General features: G+C 37.3%; 1 protein-coding gene across 1 annotated transcript; it reads left to right on the top strand.

Moving 5' to 3' along the window:
* Positions 1 to 2,688: 2,688 nt before the first annotated feature.
* On the top strand, positions 2,689 to 19,030 carry EXOC1L (exocyst complex component 1 like). The gene is made up of 3 exons (XM_042936344.1): positions 2,689 to 2,809; positions 12,497 to 12,627; positions 18,764 to 19,030. Exons 1-3 carry the CDS (start codon positions 2,689 to 2,691, stop codon positions 19,028 to 19,030), a joined length of 519 nt encoding a protein of 172 aa, XP_042792278.1.
* The last annotated feature ends 1,562 nt before the right edge of the window (positions 19,031 to 20,592 follow it).

Here is a 20,592-nt window from a genome sequence, read left to right as displayed (position 1 = left end):
CAAGCCCTGTGTTGGGCTCTGTGCTGACAGCGCAGAGCCTGGAGCCTGCTTCAGATTCTGTGTCCCTCTCTCTCTCTGCCCCTCTTCTGCTTGCACTCTGTCTCTCTCTCTCAAAAATGAATAAATGTTAAAAAATTTTAAACAAAAGACTGATACAATTATTTGTTCTTTTAGTAAATATTTACAGATAAATTGAGTGAATAAATAAATGCAAGGATGTCTATAACATGCTAGACACTGCATATCACATATCCTGGATGTATGGCAAGCAGGAAGAACATGGTTCCTGATCTCATAAAACTTACAGTCTAGCAGGAGAGAAAAACATTTTTAAAAATCACATAAATAAATAAATATCTAATTGAATTTCAATGACAATGCTGTTGATGAGTGTTCTGGTTGTCATACCAGTTTTTTGGGGTTTTTTTATTTTGTTTTTTGTTATTGTCATTGTTCTCCATAGGGGACTAAAACACCCAGGAAATAATTTTTCAAGTGCAAAAGAGGGAAATGATGTCTTCTCTGAAAGTCCCCTTCTGTGATGTGGGCCCATTATCTCATTCTCTAGGTGGAAGTGGAAAGTAGTTGTATCCTATTGACTCTACCTTCCACCTTTCATATCCAATTAGGTGCCACAGCTTATTGATATTATCATCCAAATATATCTTATGTCTCTATATTCATGCCCTCTTCTCCATTTCTATATCTAAAAACATAGTACTAGTTCTTCAGTACTCTACCCAAAGTGTTTTACTAGACTCCAAAATCACAAACAGAATAGGAGATATTAAAGTAGGAAAGGACCCTAGAGATTGTTCTTCAGATGGGAAAACGGAGGCTCAGAAAGACAAGTGTCTCACCCAAGATCCCACAATTCAGCCTAGCCACAGCCATGTCATTAATTTTTCTTTAGAGCAGCAAATATGGAAGCCATGGAACACTATTCACTGCATGCTTACAGTCATTCCCAGACTCTTCTTCCTTGTTAGAAACTCCCCTTTCCCATAATAGGAACCAAAAATGACAAATACTTGCTTGCTAAGGATGGCCAGGTGACCCAGCTATGGCCATCAAGATGTAAAGGGAAGTCTCTGTCTGGTTTTTGAGATTTGCTTCTGACATAAAGAGAAATCAAGAAGAGCTACCAACCCCTGACCCCCTTTCTTCCTGTTCTTGGAGCTGAACAACAGCAGCCTAAGGATAAAAAGCCAACAGCTGAGAATTAGAAGGACACAAAGCACTTGGGACCCTCATCTATAAGCACTGAGCTTGCCTTGAACCTGCCTACTTGCAGACCTCTTATTATGAGAGATTTTTTGAAGTCTTTCCTACTTATATCTCCATGTTATGTGTTCTGTTACTTGCAGCTGAGTGCACCCTGGATGGTCACTGCTTTATTTCTTTATATTCCAACTAACCCTCTAAGCTCTACAGGAGCAAGGAAATGACCTATTTTTTTCATTGTATATTCCCAGTTCCTAGAACAGAGCCTGGCATAATATCAACACTTGAAAAATATTTGTTGAACGAATGAATGTCTAAAAAAAAATCTTCACAGGCTATTTCTATAGAATAAAGTCCAAAGGATTAATCAAGGCCCTTCCTGATCTGGCCTTGATCTATCTTTCCAGCCTTGTCTTTTACTTTCATACATGCTACCTCTCAGGAAAACTGGACTACTTCTCCTCCTCCCAAACACACCCTGAGCATTCTGATGCAGGGCTGTGGCTCACAGTGGCCAGTCTGTGGAATAGGCTCCTCCCCCTCCTACACTTCAATACTTTTCTCTCATCCTTCAAGCTCCAGATCTTCTCCCATAGAGCTTCCTCTGATACTTTCCAGGTACAGATATCTTTTCTATGTTCCTTTTTCTTCTGTGCCATTTATCACTTTTAAACATTCATGATAATTATTTGGTGTACTCATCTCAATTAGATTATGAGCTCCTTGGGGACAGAAAATCCACCTTCCCAAGAAACAAACATAAAGCTTTGTCCCGGCAGATACCTAGTACATTTTTCTTTGTGAGTAGGAGAATGAACAACATTAAAGTGAGCCCATTGAAAAAATAATTTGGACCCAGGAGTTGGTGCTGACTTTCGCGGAAGCAAAGGTCTGGATGAATTGCAGGAGGGGAGAGGAGGGCAAGGGACTTGTTGGAAGTGTCAGGAGCAAGCACTGATGCTTTGTCTCCTGCCGATGACAGCAAAGTTCTTAATGGAAGATGATCCCAATCAATAGGGCCAGACAGCTGATTTATATAATGGAATCAAGCTGAAGCAGTGGTCTTCCTCTGCAGAGTGATGTGAAAGGGAAAAGGCTACTAGACGAGAATAACCAAGGGACTCCACAAGTACAGCTGCTGGTGTTCAGAAATGTGTTCCCCATCAGCAAACCACAGGAGAGCTCCAGAGAGCAGCCTACTTCAGCCTGGATGCTGAGGAGGGACGGTGGGGCGAGTGTTGCTGCTGGATTTTGGCTGCAGCTGCCGCTGCCGCTGTCGTTGGGCACGCACCGCAGTGAGGGGTCTGACCGCACAGACTGTTCTGCGGAGCCTGGGTCTGGCCAGGAATGAGAAGTTAAAGGGCGAGGGCTGGGAGGAGCAAACCCAAACAAGAAATCTAGGGAGCAAAAGGAGAGAAAGGGTGATCTCGAGCCAAGACATCAGGCCAAGTGGAACTGGAGGCAATGTCATCATTGGTAAAGGAGGACTTGGAGAAGAAACTGTTTAAGCCACTCTCCCAGAATCTGTACGAGTTTATTGAAATAGAGTTCTCCGTCCAGGACAGGTATTACCTCTGTGTGTCAGGTAATCTATTCTTTCTGTGATCACTTCAAAATGTAAATAACCCCAAGGTGCCTGGGTGGTAGAGGGACATTTCTGTGTTTGTTTTCCTGTAAATTAACAGCACGTGTATCTTCTGATGATAGAGCTTAACTAACTATGCCAAGTTTAGGAATTTGGATGCCACAGAATTTTGTTTTCAGTGCTAAAATGGAAGACAGAAAAATAATATCGTATCAAGAATATTTTGATTAATTGTTCAGAATGAAAGTGGTTTGATTTGATTATTTTGTCTCCAATCTTTTATTTAATTCACTTGCATGGTATGCAATCTTAATGTGTAAGAGCTCATCTTAAAAAATTCAACAGAGAGCTTTCTGTATATTTTTAAATACACTGGAGAATTGAGTTATTCAGCTATATTTCCAACCAGTCTGGACAACTAGGATTCTCCTTTTTCATGCTAGGAAAAGAAAAAGACCTTAATTTTTCTTCCTGGTAGTTTATTTTGAAAGGATTTTTAAAAATCCTTTCTCTTCTAGGAAGTATGCTCACAGAAACAATAATCGTAGAAATTAGTTCATGAAGATGGAACTGTAAGGATAAGGGGCTGCTCTCTAACTATTTAAAATATGGATTTTTCCCCTGTGTTTTTAAAATTCACAAAAATTGTCCAAATGTGGGAATAGGCTTTTGCACTTAATTATGATTACTTAACCTGTAATGATTATGCTGAATTTAGACAGAAATGCTTGTGCCATTATCAAACTTAATATACAGCATTCCCTTTTCCCAGTCCACGTCTTTTAATACTTTTCAGGGGCTTAGGAGGAAAGAGCTCAGAAACTCTAAGTGTTCATTATGGACTTTCTTTTTTTAAGGCACACACCTCAGTATTTTCAGAAGACAACTTATAATTCTTTTCCTGATAATTGCCTCAGAAGGACTCTCTAAAGTTGTCAAGACGGAGTACTGTGAGGGAAGTAGAATAGATGTAAATGAAGTGCTAAGAATTTTTTTTAATTCTATCATTCCTAATAAGAACAATATTTACTCAATAATAAGAATACTAATATTTATCTAACACTTTACTTAGCATAGTTTGCTGTATAAATACAAAGTTTGGGGACTTGGCATATCAGCCAGGTAAAAAACTTAATTGGCCAGGAAAAAGAAAGAAATCAAATTATGGAAGAAAAGTCAAGTGAAATAATTTTAGAAACTGTATTGTACCCATGAAATCACTATATCTTAAAGCATTTTGACTTACTATATTAGAGAAGATGCTTATTCCAACATTAATATTTAGTAATTGTATTCCTACTATGATCTTCTTTATAAAGTTAATTACCCATCACGTATCATTAGCATACACGTATTTTTAAAGCAAACTTATAAAAATAAAATAATCATAACAACATATCTAACTTACCAGATATATCTTAATTCCTCCCTGCAACCATATAATAAACTGAACTTATTCAATCTGGCATGAAAAAAAAAATTCCCTAGAATTAAACTTTTGAAAATGGATAATGTCTTTTCTTTCTGTTGTCATTGAGTTCTAGGAAAAATACCGTGGGCTGGGGTTAACTGCTGGTTTTTGTGTTTTTTGTTTTTTTCTCCATAAGTGACATGAATCCTTTTAGCAAGGATCAGAAGGTCAAGGGATTAGCATTGTTAACATGGGTGAAGGCACCCTCTTTAGGGTTCAATTTTCTCATCCGGCAAATGACCAAGTAGAGGAGGTGATCACTTTTATTAGTAAAATTCAATGACTCTCCTGTGTAAGAAGAAAAAAAAAAAAAAACCACCACAAGGTCCTCTCAGATGTGAAGAGAAACACTATTGTGATATTTCACATAAAAGTTAAGATTATTAGTCATATTTGTTCACTAGTTTTTCATAACTCTCCTCTATATCACATCCATCAATCTGAGAGCATTTTCCTTAAGTATAATATCTATTTATGACCATTTCAAATACATACAGGAGGAATGGTAATTTAAAGTGAAGACCAATGTGATGATTGATAGACTTTAATCTTTGACCCTGCTTTACTCAGAAAATTTCTATCGATATGAATCAAACAGGTCATATCACAATTATTGAGGCAGGTAAGTCCAGATCTTGGCCACCTTCACAGAGTAGAAACACTCATAGTTATAATTTTCTCTTTACATCCTATAATCTAGCAGTTCTAAATTTGCAAGAATCAAAGGCTAGAGTAGCTGAATTCCATCATGCATTTTTCAAACTAAAGAAGATATGTTTCAAAAAGTTACATTTTCTTTTTTTAAATTTTTTTTAATGTTTATTTATTTTTGAGACAGAGAGAGACAGAGCATGAACGGGGGAGGGTCAGAGAGAGAGGGAGACACAGAATCTGAAGCAGGCTCCAGCCTCTGAGCTGGCAGCACAGAGCCTGACGCGGGGCTCAAACTCACGGACTGTGAGATCATGACCTGAGCTGAAGTCGGACGCTTAACCGACTGAGCCACCCAGGCGCCCCAAAAAGTTACATTTTCTATATATCTGATCAGAATCTGTCTTTTGGAGGGGTCTTACAACCAGATGATTGTGATTTACTGTTATCTTGATCTTTTACCTAATTGGTGTAAAAAATCAGATGTCATGAACCAAATCTCCCTCTCTGTATTTTGTCAGGATTCACATTGAGGATTTACTGGCACCTCAGAGTTTGTAAGGTCATTTCTCCTTGGGATTAGCTTCCCCTAGCCTAGAACATCATTATCCACATCAGTTAAAAGCAGCACTTCTTATGGAGGAGGGAGGAACCTATAATATGCAGGCACTAGAAAGGGATAAGTCACTTGTGCAATGGTGAGTGCAAATGAATTAAAGAACTTCTGAAGGACTTGAAAGAGTATATAGAGCTTTTGCCATAATTGAATGGGAAGGGCGTGGTAGAATGGATCCTGGAATGCTTGGAGTCAGTCAGATCTGGTATAAAACCTGACTCTACTTTGCCCACCTGCCAGCTGTGAAATTCGGGGCAATATAATTAACCTCCCTGGTCTCAGTGTTGACATCTCTGAAATGGAAATAATAACACCTACATATGCACATAGTGCTCTCTTATTAAATCCTAACTAGGAAAAAACAAACGTGATAAATTATGCTCCAAAGAAACAAAATATAAGGTAGGGTTAAATTTTTTAAATATACAGAAAAATATATTTACTGTGAAAATGTATGCTGAGATATAGTTATATAAATAGTCTATACTATAAATAAATACTTTAATAAAAATAAAATACATACTAAACACGTATAAGTATTGTATTTAATATATAATGAAGAATATATATTATATATTTTATAAATAAAAATTATATACATATTCAGATACAAGTTATTTCAAGTATTCCTATATACTTAGAAAAACATTTTCATTCATAAATACTAATTTGAAAATAAATGTCATTTTCTAGATATGAAAACAGTGTGTATAAGTTCCCTATACATATTACATTTTAATGTTAGAACAGAACTTCTCTGTGAACCAGAGAATCTAACAATTTTGTCAAGCCATTGACAACAAGAATGGTGACAATTAGAGTGTTAAATAAGAATAAATTAACAAAAAAACCAAAATATTAGAGACTGGGTGGCATATAAACAACATTTATTTCTCACAATTCTAGGAACTGGGAAGTCTAAGATCATGGCACCAGTAGATTCAGTGTCTGGTGAGGAACTACTTCCTCAGAGACCACCATCTTCCCCGTAGCCTTACATGGTGGACAGGGCAAGGGATCTTTCTGAAGTCTTTTTGTAAGGGTTCTAGTGCCAAATCACCTCCCAACGTTTCTGTCTCCTAATACCGTCATCCTGGGGGTTAGGATTTCAAAAATGAATTTGGGGGAACACAAACTTTCAATCTATAGTACTCAGTAGAGCCCCAAAAATGATTTTATTAAAATATTTCTAGGAAAAATATTATTTGAAAGTTGCTTTTTTAATGAAATCAATAATAGTATTCTCAACAACCCCAAGACATCATCAATATATTGAGACATTTTCACTGAGACTTTCTATCTTTTATCTTGTGGTAGTTTTTTCGTATTACTTAATTTCAATGATGGAAACAATTATGTGATACTAGGATTGTAAAATAACAGTCATTTGTTTATTTAAAGCGTTTCTGTGCAGCTTAATCATGAGCTACTGTTTTTCTTCTATCCTGTAAAATAATATTGGTTCAATTAGCCAACGTTCTTTCCATTTAGCCTTATAAATGATAGTGACTATTTTACCATAGTAATAGAGGCAGTTATTCATGGAAGTGTTTATTTTGAAATTAACAGTGAAAATAAATGATTGGCATGAAGATCGTAATTCTGAAAATGCTAAACTAAAATATTAATATTGAAACAAGTTATTCTGAAGTTCTCCTGGTCTCTAGCTATTACTCACTAAATCATAATTACAAAATGGCACCTCTGATGTTATTAAAACCAACTCTGTAACATTTTGACTATATAAACACATTTCTGTTTTAAGACAATGTGATAAGTTTCCACTTTGCCACTGCATTAATGTGGATATGGCCATTTAATTTTAGCCAGCAGCAGAGCACAAGTATGGAAATTAAGGATTGGGTCCACTCCAGCCTGAGTAGACTTCTTTGACTCTTGGCTGAACACAGTTCCTGGAGCCTCCTTGACTCCAGAGGAGGCTACTTTTGCCAAATTAAGTAGTCTGTACTGTCTCTCTGCTGCATCATTGTATCAAAAGGTTAACTTTTAAAGATGCTTATTTTCTTAGTTTGTTGTTAGTGGGACAGTAACCGTTAATGTAAGAAAACTTAATAACCAACAGATTCTACCTTCTCAACATCTCTTTTCATCCTTTACAGAACTGCCCAAGAAAACTTTCTAGAATTTAAAGCTCAGCCTATTTACCTAAAATCCTTCAGTGACGTCCCTCCCCCCAAGTTTCCCCTCCACACACAGAGCTCTCATTAACATTTGAATGCCTTAGCTTAGCAGTCTAGACCCTTCTGGAACTCCCTCCTGCCTAACCTGCTTCCTACCACCTATCCACCCTCACACTTCATGCCAACATACTGGATATCTACCATGACTCAAAAGGGTCAAGTATTTCATGCTTTTGTACACATACTGTTCTAAAACTTCCTCTACCCCTTTCTTCATTCTGTTAACTCCCACTGCCCTGTACGACTCAGATTACCCCCTTCAAAAAGCTCTCCCTGACCCCACCAGTCGGATGAAGATGTCCCTTCTTGATTTTCCTGTATTACCTGGTCCGTGTCTCATTCACGGCACTGTGATAATGTGTTTTCTTTCTAAGCCCCTACTCTCTGTAATGTCAGGGACAGCAGGAACGGTGCCTTATGGGAATTCATTTTTTCCATGCCTAGCACAGGGCTTTGCACAAAAGGGGCACTCAAATATTTATCAAAATAATGAGATGAATCAGTGACCCTATAGGCAATTGGCTAGTTATCAAAACATGTAGATGAGGCAGCGGAATTTGCTTCAAATTACATTTTCATATAGTATCCAGTTATTTCTCCACATAAGCATCCTCTCCCACACTCTAAATAGCAAGTGAGACAGCTAGCCAGAACAAGAACATTGTCCTTTGGTTCTGAAGTGCAGCCTTTGTCTGAAAAGACACAATGTCTTCCTGGTGGAAGGAACTGCCTCCATCATCTTGTCCTTAGTAAGTATGACAGAATCAACTCTGCCTCCACTGCAACGCACCATGCTAATGGCTTCTTTTCTAAGCCTTTCCTCTTCCAAAAGCTAACGTCTAGATCAGTGGAAAGGGACCTTTCTAGAGCTGGATAAATGTACATGGGCAGGAACCCACAAATTTTTGCACACCATTTGTTTTTTTGATGCCAGGTTCAGGTCTTCTGTTCTGGATCCTTTCCGGGACATGCCCCTCAATCACTCCCTTTGTCCCCCAAAATACACGATCCCTACTCTTCCAAACTCTTGGAATATATGACCTAAATCATAACCTTTAGTCTCTTCCTGTTTCTTGTTTTAATCCTACCTAACCCTGGAACTGGCACACAGTAAGCTCTTAGTATTAGTGCATGATGGAGATTCCTGCAAGTTGTCTCTGCCTTCACCAAAGAAACTGCCTTCAGGAAAGAAGTCAATGGCATTCCCCACACCAGATTCTGTGTCAGGTCTGAACTCTGCTTTACCCAACAAAATGACTTCACGGGATGATCTCCAATTTTTTAAATTCTCTGTCCTTATGATTTTCATAGCATTGCATTGTTGGGCTTGTCTCTTCCCACATCATCTCCTCAGACCTCTCTGCTGGCACGTTTTTCTTCTCTGCTCTGTCTCCCTTCTTTGCTCTTTTCCCTATGAACTTGGTCTTGGAAACCTGTCCACACAGAAAAATTCCAAGTCTGTATCTCCATTCCTAAACTACAAACTTCCAGAGCACCTGGGTGGCTCAGTCAGTTAACCATCTGACTCGATTTCAGCTCAGGTCATGATCTTAGGGTTCATGAGTTTGAGCCCCACGTCAGGCTCTGCACTGACAGTGCTGAGCCTGCTTGAGATTCCCTCTCTCTCCCTCTCTCTCTGCCCTTCCCCTGCTCATGTGCATGCTCTCTCTCACTCTCAAAAATAAATAAAGTTAAATAAAAAAATAATAATAAATATGCTGCCTAAACTATAAACTTCCATCTCCTTCTTTTCTGAGATAGTTTATGGACACCTCATCTGTATGTCAAAAACTAAACTTATTATTCTGCCCAACCAGCTCACCCTCCATACTTCCCTGTTTTGGTTTCCATCAGGTGTTGTCAGTGCCTCGTTTGAAATCTACACTCGGGTGTGCCATGTCTATTTCCATTACCCACATCCTGTGCCTGGATTACAACAACAGTCTCTTACATGAAATGAAGCACTTTTAACAATTACAATTACTGCAAACCATCTCTGTCCATCCATCTATGTCCTTTATATACTTTATCTTGAATTGTTACACCCTGTGAGTTTGTAGAACTCTGATGTCTACTTTCCAACATGAGCAATGGAGGTTTAATCTCTCCAGTCTCCAGACATGAAGTCATTTACTCAGACCACACTGTAAAGAGTGGCATCATGATTTGCATCAAAAATATCTAAAGCCAGAGCCCACTAAGTCTTGATGCCTTTTCCAGGGACCTCTAGTCCCTCCTTCTTTTCTTCTTCAATGTATCTTGTGCATTGCTGCTTCCAGAAAATATTCCTTTAATGGGGGCACCACTGTACTAGCCTCCTGTTCAAGGAGAAAAGAGACTTATGAATGTGTATAACTGTATGAGCTTTCACTGAAAACCTGACAGAGTGCCCTCTTCTTAGATTTGTTAACCTGCTCAGACTCCCCTCTCTAGAGGACTGAACTCACTCAGCAGCTCTAAGCTCAACTGGTTCCCTTAATTTCAGTATCATTTGCACCTTCAGAGGATGACTACCCCCTTCCCCAGCCCCAGTTCTGGAGCCCTCGCTGCCCAGGCCAGCATCACAGCACTTCCACCAGGCAGAGGATTCAGATACCGCAAGTCCTCAGTGGTTTCTGTCCCTTTTCAAATCCATAGATTTTCAAAACATTTTCACAATCTTCTCAGACTAGTTAATCCTATTGCTTACCATATCCTAATACCAACCAATCTATACACTCCACTTTCTCTAATCCTACCTGGTGATGTTTAGTTTCTATTGTCCATTCATTTCCTCATGCTGTCCTTCACCTATAAACACCTTCAAGTATCATCTCTGCCTTCCCAAATAGGACCAATTTTAAATCCTGTATCAAATTCTATATCTCTCATAACTATAGTTATTGTTTGTATATAAACCATAACTATAATTATATAGTATATATAGTATATAGTTATATAACTATATAGTTATATAGTTATAGTTTCTCCCTTAACTATTCCAATCCTCCCCCTTCTCAGAACTCCTGCTGAACATATAGTCTGCTGTACATTGCTTATCTATCATTATGATTATATCACAATGTATTGCTTTATATCTTCTTAACTAGGAGGGCATGCCAAAGTGGCACTTTCCAGAACCAAAAGAGAGTTCCTTAAATACAAACTCCAGTCTCACTCTTAGAGGACAGAACCAGCTTGCAACTTTCTAAGATGTCTAAGTGACATCCGTCTTGAAAGAAGTTCATAGATACTCATTTCCCACAGCTACTTCTTTGTAATATACCTGTATACTTGGGGTGCTCATGTGGCTCAGTTGGCTAAGCGTCTGACTCTTGATTTTGGCTCAGGTCATAATCTCACAGTTCATGAGTTCCAGCCTGGCATTGGGCTCTGCATTGACAGCGTGGAGCCTGCTTGGGATTCTCCCCCCGCCCCCTCTGCCCCTTCCCTGCTCGCTTTCTCTATCTCTCAAAATAAATAAATAAACTTTTAAAAAGTTTAAAAAATAATATACCTGTATACCATTATAATATATATTTTATGTGCCTCATGTGTGTTAGCAGTCTAGAGGGCAGGAACCATATCTCATACTTGTATCCCTCTGGCATCTGTAATAACTCTATCAAGTAAATAGCAGGTACTCAGTAAATACTCCTTTCTTAACTCATTGATAATTTTCAATTCAGGAGTTCTAACATCAAATGTTGATTCTTCTAATATATTGTTATGAGACCAAAGACAATGTTTGTAAGGCCAAGAAAGGATTTCCCTCATTTTTTTTCCACAATTAAATAAGCAATGACTTTCCCATACCTTTCAAGGTATAATACTCAAACTTTCTGTCTTAATGGCACATTTTGAATGCTAACATTTGGAGACATGCTAGAGAAGACTAAAAATCTCAAACAATACGGGCACCTGGGTGGCTCAGTCAGTTAAGCATCTGACTTCGGCTCGGGTCATGATCTCGCGGTTTGTGAGTTTGAGCCCTGCAAGTTTGAGCCCTGCGTTGGGCTCTGTGCTGACAGCTCAGAGCCTGGAGCCTACTTCAGATTCTGTGTCTCCTTCTTTCTTTGCCCCTCCCATGCTCATGCTGTGTCTCTATCTGTCAATAATAAACAAATGTTAAAAAAAATTTTTTTTTAATCTCAAACAATTCCAAACAGGTCAACGGTAGCTGTGATGCCCACACTTCTCCATCACAAGTCTCACATCAATTTTTTTTTTCATTTTTTTTCACTGTAACTTTAAAAGAGAAGATACAAAGTAGTACTCGTATGGTCACTCTTCAACACTGCGTTGCTGTGTGAGCAGAACTGTTTGCTTTCCCGACCTCCCCACTCTCTCATATTGTCATAAATTAAAATTCCAATTTGTTCTGGTAAATACTTTGGCACTGACTGTATGCTAAAGCAAAGCCTCTTATTTCCTGCCAGGAGTCGAACCCCATTGTCCACCACAAAGCTCAGAGCTGAAAGCACATAGCTCAGTGCTCCATCTGACAGATATTACCACTGGCAGTCACAGCAGTCTGTAGCCACAATTGTAGCAAAAATTAAATTAACATATGGAACAAATTGGGCATACTCATGAAGGCTCAGATACATCAGGGTTCATAATTGGGGTGCAGATATAACATAGGCTCAAACTCATTATATGAAAAGGAGATACATAAATACCAAAAAAGTATAAAAAGTATAACTTGATGAATAATTTATTGTCTTCTAAGAGTTTATGTAAACCGAGTGTTTTTTTCTGTCCTACAGTGACCAAAAATGAAGAAGTAAAAATAATTATGGTGAAACACTACAGAATAGGCTTAGATGAAAAATATGAAGTAACAAAAAAGTGGTCTTTGAACGATCTGCAGATGATTGATGGAAAAGAAGCAGATACTGTAAGTGTTATGTTTTGTAAGGGAGATGTGGGATCAATATGCCAGAAATCTTTATGTTCAATATCCTCTTTCATATTCTTGGCATGTACTAAGTGTTAAGATGACATATTGTTTTAAGTGGCTGGGTTATTTGGCTGGGATAATCTACTGGGTTTTTTTGTTCTGTTTTTCTGAGTTTAAGCTTGAATTTTTGTCTATTAAATTTAAAAACATCTTTCCCAAGGGCTTGTTAACAGGTTAAACACAATCTGCCAGTCAATCCTGAAACTTTAAATATTTGATGGTTTCACCCCACTCTCTCCCCACCCCAAGTTTCTCCATTAAATTTTGGGAATTCCTTTCTCATCTTCTTGAAACTGCTGTCGGTTAGCCACTTCATCCTCCAGAAAAACCAATAACTCTTAGAAATCCTACAACCTTAGAGACAAAAGGGGGAAAATGGTGTATGTGCCCGTCTCCCCACGTGACCACTTAATAAGTGGTTTCCTATCAGTCTCTCCTTAAACTCTTCCACTGATGGGGAATGTGTTACCATTGAGGAAGTCCATTCAATTTCTGATTGCCATACTTGTTTTTAAATCTCCTACTATGTTTAACCAACATCCACTTCACTCTAACATCCATCCATCAGTCCTAGTTTTACCATTTGGAGCCACGTAGAAAAAATCGGATCCTCTTTTTACATAGCAGCCTTTCCAATATTTGAAGATAATTATAATGTTCCCTCAGGTTTTCTCTTTTCTAGGTTAAGTGTACCCATTTTATTCTTTAAATAACTTTCATATGAAAATCAAATAAGATAATATGACAGGACAATACAAATGCTAAGAGGTCATAGCATTGTTATTTTTACTCCCCCATGCCATTGCTTCAACACCCTTCACTACACTATTTTCTCTCCTCTGGAATGCTTCAGCTTTTCCAGAATTAAATACAATACTTTAGAATTAGTGTGACTAGTTTGTATTTCCTTTGATCTGAATTCTTTACTTCTATTAAACACTAATCTAAAATCTCAGTTCTTTTGTGCATGAATTACCATTTAACCTGATCTGCCATACCCTCTACTTGCATAGAATAAAATTTAAATAAGGGTCCTTGATGATCTGGCCCCTTTATTTCTGGTCATTCCCCTTAAACTGTATACATCCAACAGTGTTTAACCACTGACTCTTGAGGTTTATAATGCCCAGTCACCTCCATCTTTCACCCCATTCCCAGATTCCCCATTGGGTAAAGTCCTACTCATGCTTCCCTTCCCCCATTGCATTGTGGATGTAAATGTGTTATAGACATAATTCTACAAACTGCAATTGTTGACTTACTGTATGTCCCCTCTAGATGGAAACCTCCTGAAAAACTGAGACCATTACTTTTGTTTTTGGTTTTTTATCTTTTATCATAGCCTTCTGCCTGATAGATAGTAAGCACTCAATAAGAATTTGTGTTTTTGGTGGATCAATTAGAATTTAAGCTTTTTTATTCTTAATCCTAGTAAATATCATATCCTTAGTTTGGCCTATTGTTCCCATCTATCAAATCTTTTAATATTTTTATTTTTTAATATTCACTGTAGTATGATGCAGATTTTTTTTAAATGGGATTTTTGTTATAAAGCAATTACAATTAAATTTCATTAGGTAAACAAATGTTCTAACGGAAGTTGAATTTATGGTGGTTAGAATAGTTTGTTTACTCTTGTGTCCCTCTGCTCTTTTTTTTTTAATTTTATTTTTTATTTTAATGCAGATTTAATGAGCACAACACTTAGGACTTCATTCAAGTCAATAATAAATACAATGAAGCAAGCAGAGCTAAGTGCCATCTGGGTAACCTCTGGGTAATTGAAAGGTTACTATTATCACACTTGTAGTACTGCTTAGTAAACTCACCAGATGCCAGGAACCACATGAAGGTCTTTTCATATATAATTTCACATAATCATCACAAAACCCCAATGAATTGGATTCTATTATTACATCCAATTTTTAGATGAGGAAAATGAAACTTAAAGAGATTAATTGACTTGCCCAAGGTCACAAAGCTATTCAGTGTTTTGTGGGTGGAGTCAGACTTTACCCAGAAATCTATTAACATGTCTTCTTTGAACTGCTTGTTTAATGTCTCTATGTATTCATATATTCACTCATTCATTCACTCACTCATTCATTCATTCATTCATGGAGAATTTGTATTTATCCCAGGCTTTGCTAGGCTTTGAAGATAGTGGTGAAATAGACAGACATAAGCACTTAATTCTGCCTTCCTTACTTTGATTATCTAGTCTGAATTCCTGAATTTTGCCCTTATGATCTTTACTGAAATCAATATATGCTATCTGTTATTACCTTGACATCACCTAGGAATCAATCGTATTTTAAAAATTTGGTGTGTTTGGCGTAACTTCTTGGCGAAAGCATGCTGGATTTCACTGCTTTTTTTCCTAAGTACTTACCTAGCATTTTTCTGATAATACATTCTACCTAAAAGTTCAATACTTAGGAAATAGTTAAGTATATTATTGCATATCAATAGCTGGAATGTCACACAGCCATTAAAAATCATGTTTCCACAAGAATGCCTCCGAACACAATTATTCACCACTGAATAAGTTTTTTAAAAGTCGGCCAAATACAAAACTTCTTTGTATTATTATCTCATTTCGCATATTTAGAATATTGCTTTTTTTCTTACATTTGTTTATTTTTGAGAGACAGAGAGAGACAGAGCACAAGTGGGGCAGGGGCAGAGAGAAAAGGAAACACAGGATCCAAAGCAGGCTCCAGGCTCTGAGCTGTGAACACAGAGCCCAACGCAGGGCTCGAATTAAAAAACCGTGAAATCATGACCTTAATCAAAGTCAGACGTTTAACCGACTGAGCCACCCAGCACTCCTAAAATATTGCATATTATTGAAAACTGAAATCTGAACTTTAAATTTGAATGCAAAAAATACATACAGGTATATGTATGTGTGTGTGTATAGGTATATATGAAAGACACCAATGCTTTAATAATAATTATCTCTGTGTGATAGGATTACATATTTTTAAAATTATTGTTTCTTCTTTATACTTTATGTACTTGCCAAAATTTCTATACTGCATTGAATTTTATCAGAAATCAATGTCAAGTTCACTAATCTAGTTTCAGGAATTAACCATCCCCACCTCATTTTTTTGCCCATTTTTCTTTCCTTTCTCTCAAATTCTCAAATATTGCTGATGTCATAATGACTTTCTACAAGCTTGGTTAGTGCCTGGGGTTTCATTCAGCAAGGCTGTCAACTTAGATTCCATAGAAGCAGCTCACTGTGCTCTATTTTCTCCTCATGTCCTGGCCTTAATTCCATCCCAATCTTGTTGATTCTTCCCTTTCCCATTGAAGATCATCATCTTTGATAGTGAACTAGATACAAAAGAGAAGCTGAGTGTTTCTAATTTTCTCACCCTTTATGACCTCAAACTACTGAACTGCCAGAAAAAAAAAAAAAAAAACTATAATATCCACAGTGCAATTCTTTTGAGGATGAAATGAAAATATCCCAGGTGTTCTGGGAATTTCTACTTTCTCTCTCTTGGAATTGAATCCTCAGGAGTCAGCAGTTATTATATTTTTCTCAATAGCAATGGTACAGCTTTAAATAGAACAATTTTGAGCCAGAGAGTTGTCAACTTTAAAATGGAATGGAATTGAAATTGAAGTCAATTTATAAAGCAGAAATCAAAAGGACTGGGGATTTGGAGAGTGATGTGGTATAACAGGAGAGAGGATGGTGTAATAAAACATGGGGCTGAGTTGATTGAGATCTTGGTTCTTATCCTGGCTCTGCCAACAACTACACATGTGACCTGGGCTTCACTTCTCTGGAAACTATTATCCCAGCTATAAACAAGAGATCACTGAGTGGTCTATGAGACCCCCTTTTGACTCTAGGATTCTATTGAAAGAAAGAACAAGAGAAGGGAGGGAGAGAGAAAGAGAGGGAAGGAGGGACTTATATTCTATGTACATGCCTGCTTAGGCTTCATTTATTAAGCTAAAGGAGAAAAGTTATCTCCTCTGAGTATCTTAAAAGCATAACGGATATTTTCTACAAGATAAGGAGCAAACAATTCAGTAAGAAAACTATAAAGAGTGTGATTAGTATCTGATAATGGAATGGGTGTGATTTTCTTTTATGGAGATTTCCTGCAGAAGTGTCTTTCAAGCTGCAATTATGACAGCCAGGAAAAGTTTTGCAAGGTGTGGTTAAGGAGAACAATGCATTTAAAATTACAGCACTTCTTGGGGCGCCTGGGTGGCGCAGTCGGTTAAGCGTCCGACTTCAGCCAGGTCACGATCTCGCGCGGTCCGTGAGTTCGAGCCCCGCATCAGGCTCTGGGCTGATGGCTCGGAGCCTGGAGCCTGTTTCCGATTCTGTGTCTCCCTCTCTCTCTGCCCCTCCCCCATTCATGCTCTGTCTCTCTCTGTCCCAAAAATAAATAAAAAACGTTGAAAAAAAAATTTAAAAAAAAAATAAAATAAATAAAATTACAGCACTTCTGTACATTCTTTTTTAAAAGCATTGGTTTTTGTTCTTTGTTTTTTGTTTTTTGTTTTAATTAATGGTATAGGGATGCCTGGGTGGCTCAGTTGGGTAAGCATCCAACTTTGGCTCAGGTCATGATCTCATAGTTCACGGGTTCAAGCCCCGTGTCGGGCTCTGTGCTGACAGCTAGAGCCTGGAGCTTCTTTGGATTTTGTGTCTCCCTCTCTCTCTGCCCATCCTACACTCACACTCTGTCTCTCTTTCTCTCTCTCAAAAATAAACGTTAAAAAATTGTTTTAAAAAATTAATGGTATAAAGCAAGGTGGTATTAACACCAGTATCACAATTTGGGGTGGGGGGAGCAGGTTTGGGAAAGGGAAAGTCCTTATTATGTAATTTATATAATTAATCTTATGTAAAATTTATAGCAACCCTTTCTTAAATGAGCAAAAAAGTGAAGGTCAGGTCAGATCAGATAAGTACTTTGTCTATGGTTACATCACAGATTCAAAACAGTTATCTAACTTCAAAACTCATATTCTTTCTCCTGCCTCCTGCAAGAATTTTCCTACTTAAAAAAGAAATTGCCAAAATATAAGCTGTTTGTATGTAATATTTAGATACTAGATGGTAACTAATTATTAGTAGTCTGCTTTGGTCTCTTTCTGCCTTCTTGTCATTCAAGGCATTGTTTACCTCCACTTCTCTTTTTGTCGACTACTTCAAATCAGTTCAACACACATTTGTTGAGAACTTAGTAGTTGCCATGGCCAAGCACCAGGAACACAAAAGATAAATAATTCAAAACGTCTGCCCTCAAAAAGAAGGGTTAGGCAGGTAATGAATATGAAAGCACTTTGTAAACTGAAAAGCACATTATAAATGCAAGGTATTGTTGTTACTAATATTAGTAACAGTGGCAATTATTATTATTTTAACATATAGGACTTAGATGAGGTTTGATGTCCACTTTTTCTCAAAACACCTCCACTAGAAGTAGAGCAACAGTCTAGAGGCAGTTAATCAACAGAGGCAGTCTTGAGTAATTTCACAGTTTCAGTCAAATGATTTAATGATCCTTGCTATTAACTTCTAAGGTAATTCCTTGCTATTAACTTCAAAGTCAGCAAGTTGGTGATTTGTAGCATGCCAAAGGCTACTCTTGCCATCTTGTATTTCCCCCTTCTACCATTGTAATGGCACAAGGGACCAACCTCCTAGTAAAGAAAAGGAGAATTTTTTTCTCCCCGCCCCCCCACCTTCCCCCAGAAGGCTGTAAGTGGATTTATTCTCTTTTTCCATCCCTATCCATCCTCTCATCTTCCCTGGGAAGACATGATAACTGTGCATTCTTGGACATGTTTTGTTTGGAAAATTGAAAAATCACAGATGCTTCCAGAGTAATCTTTCATATTGTTGTTCTTTTTAGAAGAAATATGTTTAAAGCAGGTAGCTTTGGAAATCTCATTTGTAGATTTTAGAAATATGTTTGATACTGATACTTTATGATCAATAAGCATGTACAAGAGAACATGAGAGAATCCCCCAGGAAATCTAACTACTTTCCTGGCTACAAACAAAATCACATCTCTCTTTTTCCTCTAGGACAATCCATTTTTTGATCTGCACTTCAAGAAAGTGTACAGGTTGGAAGCATATAGTTGTGCTTCTAAGTATGCCTTTGCTCGAACTGTGAATAAGCTGAATCATGCATATCTTAAGAAGGACTTGCAGATTGTGAACTTTGATTCTACTTACATTAATGATGATTCCATTTGGTCCTCAAACAATAAGGATTGCTTGGTTCTTATGAGAATATGCTTTTATGCTTTCAATCTAGTATGCTTATCCCTGTGTCCCCTGCCACTCTGAAGATATATACTATGTTCCTTCATCTGTATTCTATGAAAATGATTCCCTAGATAAATACTGATAGTCATGATTTTGCTTTTCCCTTCATCAGTGACTATTATTTATATGAAAATAAAGTGATGCTTTGTGAATTGCAGTGGGATGTGTTTTAATGCAATCATTCAACATTTGGGACTTTTGCCTGTGTGTTGCTTGGTAACTTTGGAAAGAGTTGAATGATTTTGTCTATACCTCTATTTTACTAAAAGCATCAAAGTATCTTGAAAGGCCTAAATAAATGGAAAGACATCCATGTTCATGGATAGGAAAAATTAATATTGTAAAGATGTCTATACTACCCAAAGCAACTACAGATTCAGTGCAATCTCTATTATAATTCCAACAGCTTTTTTTTTTTTAGCAGAAATGGGCAAGTCAGTCCTCAAAATCATAGAATTGCAAGAGGGTGTGAATAGTCAAACAATCTTGAAACAGAGGTACAAAGCTGAAGGACTCACACCTCCTAATTTCAAAACTTATTACAAAGCTACAGTAATAAAAAATTATGGAACTCGCATAAGGATAACCATATAGACCAAAGGGATAGAATTGAGAATTCAAAAATAATCCAAACATCTATGGTCAACTGATTTTTGATAAGGGTGTCAAATTCATTCAAAGAGGAAAGAAGAATCTCTTCAACAAATGGTGCTAGATAACTGGATATCCCCAAGCAAGGAATGAAGCCCCTATCTTACAGCATACACAAAAGTCAACCTAAAATGGGTTAAAGACTTCAATGTAACACCTGCCACCATAAAATGCCTAGAAGAAAATATAGGAGTAAATTGTCAGGACCTTGGATTTGGCAAGGTCTTACACTATCAAAAGTATGAGTAACAGAAGAAAAAAATTGATTGGATTCATCAAAATTGTTTTTTACCAAAGGACATTATCAAGAAAATGAAAAACCAAAAAATGGGAGAAAATATTTGCAAATCATATACCTGATAACAGTTTAATAACCAGAATATATAAATAACTCCTGCAACTCAGTATCAAAAAGACAAACAACCCAACTTAAAAATGGCTCAAATAGACATTTCTCCAAAGAAGATATACAGTAAGCATAAGAAAAGATACTCAACATCATTAGCTACAGGGAAATACAAATTAAAACCACAATGAGATACCACTTCGCACCTACTAGGATGACTTTCAAAACAAAAAACAGAAAACAAGTATTGTTAAAGATGTGGAGGAATGGTGCCCTCAGTGTAAAATGGTACATGTTTACATTGTTTGTGGGGATGTAAAATGGTACAGCCCCTGTAGAAAACAGTTTTATACTTCCTCAAAAAGGTAAACACAAAATTACCAAATGACCCAGTAATTTCACTCCTAGGTATATACCCAAAGGAATTGAAAGCAGGGGCTTGAATAGATGTTTATACACCAGTGTTTACTGCAGCATTATTTGCAACAGCCAAAAGATGGAAACAACCCTAGTATCTATCAGCAGATGAATAGAGACACTAAATGTGGTCTACCCATACAGTGGAATGTTATTCTGCCGTAAAAAG

This window comes from Panthera leo, chromosome B1 (genome assembly GCF_018350215.1).
Source record: "Panthera leo isolate Ple1 chromosome B1, P.leo_Ple1_pat1.1, whole genome shotgun sequence".
Lineage (NCBI taxonomy): Eukaryota > Metazoa > Chordata > Mammalia > Carnivora > Felidae > Panthera > Panthera leo.
The sequence above is the reverse complement of the archived record's forward strand: the minus strand, read 5'-3'. Positions and strand labels throughout refer to the sequence as shown.

Coding starts and splice junctions, on each gene's coding strand:
- EXOC1L (XM_042936344.1), top strand. CDS start 2,689: ATGTCATCATTGGTAAAGGAGGACTTGGAGAAGAAACTGTTTAAGCCA. Junction 2,810..12,496: donor GTATTACCTCTGTGTGTCAG/GTAATCTATTCT, acceptor TCTGTCCTACAG/TGACCAAAAATGAAGAAGTA. Junction 12,628..18,763: donor ATGGAAAAGAAGCAGATACT/GTAAGTGTTATG, acceptor TTTTTCCTCTAG/GACAATCCATTTTTTGATCT.